This window comes from Felis catus, chromosome C1 (genome assembly GCF_018350175.1).
Source record: "Felis catus isolate Fca126 chromosome C1, F.catus_Fca126_mat1.0, whole genome shotgun sequence".
Lineage (NCBI taxonomy): Eukaryota > Metazoa > Chordata > Mammalia > Carnivora > Felidae > Felis > Felis catus.
Genome location: NC_058375.1, coordinates 213615462 through 213624853, shown reverse-complemented (window position 1 = coordinate 213624853; position 9392 = coordinate 213615462). Strand labels below are relative to the sequence as shown.

The 9392-nt window shown below is 41.2% G+C and overlaps 1 protein-coding gene across 1 annotated transcript in view; it reads left to right on the top strand.

Moving 5' to 3' along the window:
- The first annotated feature begins 9 nt into the window (after positions 1-9).
- PDE6D (phosphodiesterase 6D) overlaps positions 10-9392 on the top strand; it is a 53118-nt gene continuing 43735 nt past the window's right edge. Inside the window, exons 1-2 of the mRNA XM_019838864.3 lie at positions 10-106; positions 305-596. Coding sequence (XP_019694423.2) covers positions 10-106; positions 305-596 — 389 coding nt within the window. The remainder of the gene's footprint in view (positions 107-304; positions 597-9392) is intronic.

The following is a 9392-nucleotide window of genomic DNA, read 5'->3' as shown; positions in this document are numbered from 1 at the left end:
TGTTGCGTGATGGGATCTGTGGTCCCCCGAGCACTCTCCTGGAATGCTGGGAAATGTAGTCTCTTTCGCATCGCCCAGTGCAACCTGCTGTCATCCCAGAACCTTAGTCTGCCCAGCGGCGGGAGCGGGCCCCTCGAGCCTCTGCAGATTTGAAGCCAACCCTCCGCTGGGGCAAAGTCTAGGCAACAAGACCTAAGGAACGATTTGTCCTACGGGACTTCCCGGGGAGGGCCCTTCCCACTGACGCTCGTCGTCCCCCCCCCCCCCTCCGCGAAGCCGCTGAGTATTTCTATTGGCTGGTCAGGTTGCCAGTCGGCGAGGCGGGCTTTCCATTGGCTTCGGGGCGGGCACTCCGAGGCTAGGGGGAAGGAGAAGAGATCAGGAGCGGGAGCTGAGGGGAGGGAGAGGCCGGTCCGGGTCTGGCCGCTGCCGCTGCTCGCCCGAGGTCTCCAGGCCGGGCTGCGGCTCCGTCCTCGGCTCCTGGGCACCGTCTGCGAGGCTCCGCCGGGCCAGCGTGGGAGAGCCGCGGGCGGCGGCCGCCGCATCATGTCAGCCAAGGACGAGCGGGCCAGGGAGATCCTGAGGGGCTTCAAACTGTATCCGCCCGGGAGCGGGGCGGGGCGGGGCCGGGAGGACTTGGGAGGCGGTCGCTCTCTGAGGAGACTGGCGTGGGGCGAGGGTCGCGCCAGGTGGACACCGGACGGGAGTGCGGCGGGAGGCGAGGGAAAGAACGGCGTCCATGCCCCCGGCGGGACCGGGCGCTGGAGGCGGGGCAAGGGGCGTCCTGAGGGAGGAAGGGGACGTTGACGCGAGCCCCGGGGGCTGGAGGCGGAGGAGACCCGGAATTGGGCTGGGAGAAGCGCGGAGCGTCGGACACGGGGAGTGTCGGGGAGGCCAGCTTGGCTCCGAGCTTCGGCCCGCACCCAGAGGCCGGGAAGGGGTTGCGGCCCGCAGGGGAGGGCCGAGGGGGCGCGGTGGGCTGGCCTCGGAGCCCAGCAGCCCATTTGGCGGGAAGCACCGGGGGAGCAGGAAAAAGTGACTTGGAGCGAGTGACCTTGTGTGGGACAAAGGCAAATGCTTGTGTGAAACTCTCCCGGGTTCCCCCATCCCATCCCATCCCATCCCACCCCACCCCCGCCTTGTTTCCACAACTTCTCTGCCTCACTTGTGGCTCCTTCCAGGACTGGAGCCGAGGAAGGTGGGGAAAGAGAAGTCCGGGATCGACCTTATCTTAATTCTGGCTTGGCCTTCTGAGGCATTGGATGGTGTGGCTGCTGCTTTCTCAGCTTTTCACTTTTCTGTCCAGCGAAATGAGGACCCTAAACTTGTGCGTGAGATGCCTTCAGGTGTTTGGGTTTTGCCCTGGGACTCCTGGCAAAGGTATCTGCTGGGTCGCGTCGGTGTGGTTAACGCGTAGACAGGGTGGAGCTGTCCAGCAATTATTTGATTACGTTGGGGACACCGTAGGATTTAGCAGGATGTAGAAATCATTGCCTCGGGCCTGTTGTGGTGCCGCATGTGCAGCCTCTCTCCTTCACGTAGTGAGGAAGCCTCGTGTTTTAACGGAGTGTTGGTCGGTAACCGTATGATGCGGATGAAAAAATGCAACGCCGTACATTCCAATTTCACATTTTCCTGCTGACCTTCATCTCTTTTTTACATCCTGTGCCTACAATATGGACCATTCTTAAATTCCTCTCTCAGCGAAATTGTAGTCGTCCCTTTAGGTCTCCTCCCCTAACAGATTTGGCGGAGACTGTTCTCTGAGCCGCCTGTGTGTTTTCTTTCACAATGCCCACTTCAGCCCTGCAGACTTTAATTGCTTTGTCACAGTCAGAAACCAACTTGGTAGTAAATGTGAGAACAAGAAACGCAAAAAAGTGGCAGGATGTTTTGGATGTACAAATGAGAAGTTTCACACGGAAACTGACCTGCTGTGCTTCCTTTGAAAAAACAGAGGGCATCATCACCCATGCGTACTGCCATGCGTTGTAAACTTTCATACTTTTTTACGTGGTGAAGTTTAGTAACAGCCTCTTTTATAGCTTCATGCACCTTTCCTTGTTTCTCTTCATAATGGCACCTAGAAGTAAATCGGGATGGCTGACGTGTTAGAAGAACTCTGACACAGATTTTATTTTTCCCTCAAGGAATTTGTATTGTTACTTAACAGGTATGCTGTAGACAGTAAAGCCAGAGACTGTGGAGAATTGGGAGATTTCAGAAGCAACGTTTTTGTCCGATAGGAATTAATGTATTGCCGAAAACAAGAAAGAATTTTTTAAATGGCTTTCAGACAAAGCAGAAGGGGAAAGTTTAACTTCTCACCTCATTCTGGGCTCTTGCAGCTGTGAGAAAGAGGCTAAGGGGCAAATAGGGAAGAGAGTAGAAAGAACCTGCGACAGCCCACTAGGAGGGCAGGTGAATTAATCAGTTCAATGATGACGCTAGTGTGTCAAGAAACAGGCTTTCAGAGAAGGTTTGACCTGAGCTGATTAAATCTCCAGGGAAGCAGCCACATAAAAAAGTTAGCATAGGACCAATAAGATGCCATCGTCTGGTACCCTTTGTTGACATCTGAGGATTAAGAGAGAAAAGGAAGAGAGTTCTAATATTTGCTAGTACCTTCGAGGAAAACAACCAGTATTTTAGTAAAACAAACTACCTGTTGCCCACCTTTTATTGGGTAAATTGTTTTTCTAAACTTTCCTTGTATCTGTTTCTGTAAGAGTTTTTTCTACAAAAAGAAAGTGCCGAGATATTATTCTCCTACTGACCGTGTTGACAGTACTCATTTTTCACATTGACTATGTCTTTTTTATTTTTGCCAATTTAGACAAATGAAATCTTGTTTTAATTTGTATTTCCCTGGGTACCTAGATCCCTGGACAGGCAATATAGCATGGTGCTTAAGGGTGATTCCGAACTGTAGAGCTATATGCTGTCTGCGTTGGAATCCCAGCCTTGCACTCTTGGTTGTGTGTCCCTGAGCAACTCCTTTAACCTCTGCCTCAATTTCCTCATCTGTAATCAGGGATAAAAATAGTACTTATCTCATAGGATTGTTGTGAAGATTGAATGAGTTGATAGCTAAAGCATTTAAAAAAAACACCTGATCCCTAGTAAGCATTATGTATTAGCTATTGTTAGAGAAGTTGCAAAATCTTCTGTTTGGCAATTTCTTTTCTGTGAATTGCTTGTTAATTTTCCCTTTGCCCATTTTACTTTTGAATTTTTTACTTTTCTTATTGGTTTATAGGTGTTTTTATTTTAATATCAATCATTTGCCTGTTCTGTATATTGCAACTATTTTTTATCAATGTATTGCTCATCTCCTTTTTTGTTAAACAAATTTTAAATTATCATTTCAAATTCATCAGTATTTTGCACATGGCTTTTGCATTTTGTGTCTTAAGAAGACCTTCCTGACCTTGGGCTAGTCACTCAACTCTCATTTTGCATCTATTTTTTTAATATTCAAACTGATAAAAATCATACAGATTAAGTGAATTGTTATAACTAAACAGATAAAACAAGACCTTCCTTATCCCAAGATTAATTAAATACTCTTTATTTTCATCTTTTTTTAATGTTTAGCTCTGTAATCCACCTGGAATGTATTTACACAGATGATATGTGGTAGAACTCTAAGTTCTTGTGCAGTTTTAAAATAGATTTAGGGGAGCGCCTGGGTGGCTGTGCATAGAGCCCACTTAAAAAAAATATTTAGTGGGGGGCGCCTGGGTGGCTTAGTCGGTTAAGCATCCGACTTCGGCTCAGATCATGATCTCACAGTTCGTGGGTTCGAGCCCCATGTGGGGCTCTGTGCTGACAGCTCAGAGCCTGGAGCCTGCTTCTGAATCTGTGTCTGCCTCTCTCTCTCTGCCCCTCCCCTGCTCACGCTCTCTGTCTTTCAAAAATAAATTTTTAAAAACTGTAAAAAAAAAAAAAAAGAAAAAGAAAAGAAAAAGAAATATTTAGGGGCACCTGGCTGGCTCAGTTGATGGAGCATGCAACTCTTAATCTTGGGATTATGAGTTTGAGCTCCACATTGAGTGCAGAGATTACTTAATATATGTATATAATCTTTACAAAGTAAATAAAATGGTATTTAAATTTTCTATTACAAACTCCAGCCACCTAGAAATGACCTTTATTGATAATTTAATACAGCCTTCCAATGTAGCTAATGTAATGTATTTGCTTTTATAGAAATAGAATCACAAGCATTATTTTGTAACTTACTTTTTTCACTTAATAAATTTACCATGTTCGTAATTTCCAAAGATAATTACTTTTAATTGCTTTCCATGACATAAACGTATCACAGTCCTCTTATACTAGTTTTCTAGGGTAGTCTGTGTAATGCACTGTTCTACCTATTCAAACTGCTCCTCCTCAAAATAAATATAATTGATCCTTGAACAACATGGGTTTGAACTATATGAGCTCACTTATGCGACAATTTTTTTAATAACTACAGTATACAGTATTGTAAATGTATTTTCCTTATTTTTTTGCATTTTCTCTTACAATTTTCCTTTTTTTTTAATTTTTTTTTAATGTTTGTTTATTCTTGAGAGAGAGAGAGAGAGAGACAGAGCTTAAGTGGGGGATGGGCAGAGAGCAAGAGAGACACACACACACACACACACACACACAGAATCCAAAGCAGGCTCCAGGCTCTAGGCTCTGAGCTGTCAGCATAGAGCCCAATGCGGGGCTGTAACTCACCAACTGTGAGATCATGACCTGAGCCGAAGTCAGATCCTTAATTGACTGAGCCACCCAGGGGCCCCTCTTATGACTTTCTTTTTTTTTTGTTAAATTTTTTTAGTGTTTATTTATTTTTGAGGGAGGGGAGGGGCAGAGAAAGAATGAGAGACAGAATCCAAAGCAGGCTCTAGGCTCTGAGCTGTCAGCAAAGAGCCCTATGCGGGGCTTGAACTCACAGACCTCGAGATCATGACCTGAGTGGAAGTCAGACAGTTAACTGACTGAGCCACCCAGGCACCCCTCTTACGATTTTCTTAATAACATTTTTTCCTCTTGCCTTACTTTATTGTAAGAATATGGTATATATTCATATATATAAGAATGGGTATACAGTGTATATGTTGTGTGTGTGTATATATATATATATGAGTATATACCATATTCTTATATGTATATAAGAATATATGCCATATTATTATATATATATGTGTGTATATATATGTGTATACATATAAACATAAGCACGCACTGTTTATGTTGTTGGTAAGGCTTCTAGCCAACAATAGACTATTAATAAGTTTTGAAGGGTCAAAACTTATATACAGATTTTTGACCGTGAGGAGAATTGATGCCTCAACCCCTGCATTGCTCAAGAATCAACTGTACAACTTTATTAATATCAAGAAACTGACAGACTACCATAAGAAAAATTATGCTTTTATGATTTTATTATTTTTACTCCATCTGGAATTTGCTTTGGTCTAAGGTATGAAGTAGTAATTTAACTTTTTCTTTGAAGATTAGCTAATCATTCCTATTTACTTATATTCCAGAAGTTAATATAAAATCTAGAATATAAATGACTGCCTCCAAATCAAGAAGATATTTAACTGAAAATGGACAAAGGCTATGAACAGTTCACAGAAGAAAAATAGCCAATGAATAAATTAAGAGATATTCAACCTTAATAACTCAACAAACTATCCCTTTTTCCCAATTAATTGACAAAAATTTAAAAGGTTGTCAATAGGGGTGCCTATCTGGCTCAGTTGGTGGAGCCTGTGACTCTTGATTTTGGGGTCATGAGTTCAAGCCCCACATTGGAGTATTTTTAATAAATAAAAAAAAATTTTAATATTTATTTATTTTTGAGACAGAGAGACAGAGACACAGAATCCAAAACAAGCTCCAGGCTCTGAGCTGTCTGCAGAGAGCTCGACGTGAGGCTTGAACTCACAAACCATGAGATCATGACCTGAGCCAAAGTCAGACATTTAACCGACTAAGCCACCCAGGGGGCCCTATTAATTTTTTTAATGTTTATTTATTTTTGAGGAGAGTGAGAGAAAGAGAGACAGAGAGACAGAGCATGAGTGGGGGAGGAGCAGAGAGAGAGGGAGGGAGACACAGAGTCCAAGCAGTCTCCAGGCTCTGAGCTGTCAGCACAGAGCCTGACGCAGGGCTCAAACCCACAATCCATGAGATCATGATCTGAGTTGAAGTTGAATGCTTAACCAACTGACCTCCCAGGTGCCCCACATTGGGCACGGAATGTACAATAAATAAATAAATAAATAACGATCAATTGATAATATTCAGTATTGGCAACTCTTGATGGAAAGGGACTTCATTTGCTTCATATGCTGTGTGTGTATAGCTTTTATGGAGAATAATTGAGACCTACAAAAGTTTACACATAACTGAAGCAGAGCATAGAGCAGTGGTTAAGAGTGTGGACTCTGGGTTCAGACTTAATGCCTCCACTATTGTTACCCTAGACAGAGCATTCAAACTCGGAACCTCGGTATCCATTTAATTTCCTCAGAGGGTTGTTATGAGCCTTAAATGAGACTGCACATATAAAGTACTTAGTACAGTTCCTGGCACATAGTAATAAGTGTTAACTGTGTTATTTGTTTTATTAATAATTACTAACATTATGATAATAACCATGATGTTAGTGTTACTGGAAAGCCATATTTTTTTCCTGAGATAAACCAATGCCTTCATGCTGTTATTCTCCTTATTGAGAAACCATAATATTTCTGTTTTGCCTCTTTGAAGAAATGATTTAGTTAATAAGCAAATATGTATGCCTAGTGTTTTCTTGTTTTCTAGGAACTAATTACATTTCAATGTATGACAACAGAAAAAGAGCTAGTTTGGCTCAGAAGGTTTCTGAAAGTATTTTTCACTTGTGTTTTTGCATTTCCTGTCCATAGTTTGGTCCTGGATCCCCCATATCCTCTTTCTCATAGCACCTTGATCTTTGACTTTACTTCCAGTCAAAAATAGTTGGCTTTAGATCTTTTGTTCACTTAGATTTCCTTATTAAAAATAGTTGACTGGGGCACCTGGGTGGCTCAGCTGGTTAAGCATCCAACTCTTGATTTCAGCTCAGGTCTTGATCTCAGGGTCATGAGTTCAAGCCCCACGTTGGGCTCCACGCTGGGCATAGAGCCTACTTTAAAAAAAAAAAAAATAGTAGACCGTCAAACTTTTCTTGAATATCAGTATTCCCTAATAGATGCCTTTGCCAAGTGTTAAAAATGAGTTTGTGGTTTATGCTTTTCTAAAATACAGTTTTGTTTGTCAACTGAAGCTCTGGGAAAGCAACCAAAACATAGCATTCATCTAGCCAGTGAACACTGTGGATCACACATTGTCTAGTCATAAATTTCAAGTAGATTGTGATTGGTAGTATGTTTTCCAGGATCCTCAAGCATGGACTCTGAGAAGTTGTTATTGTTATCCTGAACGGATTAAATGAATATAATGTCCTATTGATCATGTTACTTAGAATTTTAAAATGGGTATTCCTACTTTCACATTTTGGGGAAGATTTTGGAATATAATTAGATATTTATAGTCTTCTTCAGACCTTCTAAATTTCTTTCAGGATTCTATATATGGTTTATAGTGAAAATTATAGTAACTTCTGGAGAAATGGAACAGAACATGGTAAGACTCCCATGAAAAATTCTAGCTGTATTGTCAATGTATTTGATAAAGGGCTAGCAACAGTGCTGAGGTTTGGCAGCCCTAAGTTCTTATTAAACTTGACCTCACTTTTGGCTTACAAGCCTTCCTTGTCAGCATTCTGCATCCTCAAATCCCCATGACAGAGGAGAACTTGACTTCTGAATGTATGGACTTGTCCCTATTCCTGAACTTTAGCATCATAGGAAGGTAGTTTAAAGGCCAGTCATTGCTTGAATACTTAAAATTTAATTTTTAAGATTTTTAAGAGCAGTGTTCTTTATTTGCTTCTGACCTGGTGATAATTTTGGAGCTGAGAGGAAAAGCAAATCTATTTTCTTACAGTCCCATGTCCATAAAGATCACAGTGATTGGCAAAGAAGGTAATAGTCCCACACGTGAGGAATTTGTTTGATCTACAATGAGGGGGTCATGGTTAAGTGGTGCTGTCCCAGAGGAGAGGCACTAGAAACATGTCATACATACAATGATCTGAGAAGTGGGAAGGTTTGACCTAAAGATGAAAAATGAGGCAAAGGATGTGAGTGTTCTCTTCTGAAGCTTAAGATACTGTTCCAAAGAGAAGTAAACATGTTCTATGTGGCTCTCAGAGAAGTATGAGACTCAAGGGTAGACATAGGGGACAAGGTTTACTTAGCCCAGTTTCTAACAATTAGAATTACCTTGAGGGGAAAAAGAAAAAAAAAAAAAATACACACACACACACACACACACATATATATATATATTTTTTCCAGAAAGTATTTTCAGCAGCACATGGGTGCTCCTGTCCATCAAGAGTATTGCAGCAGGAGATTATACATACATCAGAGAAGGTGTTAGAGTAGATGTTCTCCAGAAGGACTCAAATCCTTTTCCAATACTGCATTTCTTTGATTTGGTGACAGTCATTCTTAATTAACAAACATTCTTTTCAGCAAGTATTTCTATTCAGATATATGCTACACCTAAATTAGGCAAAACATTTTTTTGTAATTTGATATAATTAAACAAGATATCATTTCCATTTTATTTTTCAGACCACTCTTCCTAGATACTCAGTATTGATGAAGTATTCTGTTCAGTGCATTGTGGATCCACTGATTGAGAGTCATGGAGAGCAATTATTGTCTCTGAATTTAGATGCGGCCTACAGAACTAAACAAAATAGCTCTAATATAAATAACACTTTATGACAAGAAGAAAAGGGGTGGCCTAATAATATCTGACCTTCCTATAGTCTTTTTCAATTTTTCAAAGTACTTTGATATATTATTACATTATGACAACAATTCTATACATTACTATCCTCACTTTATAGATGGGAAATTAAAGATTGATGAGGTTATCACTGAGATAAAGGCAGAACCTTAATTTAAACCTTGCTTTATCTTTGTATAAACTGGTTTTTTCTACAGTGTACCATGATGTCTCTCTAGAGAAATTTTTTCTGTATTACTGATTTTGAGTTTAAAAACTTGCCTCAGTGTTTAAGTTACAGATTTATTTTTCACTTGAAAATCATTCTTTTCTATTGTGGTCTTCTTTGTTTTTCCTCAACTCTCAGTTACAGAGAGTAAGGTGTAGCTTGGGATTAGAGTTACTTGAAAAGGACATCTTCCAGAAAGTTTTAAGCAGCATGTATTAGTCTATTAGGGCTGCTATAACAAAATACCATAGACTAGGTAGCTTAAACA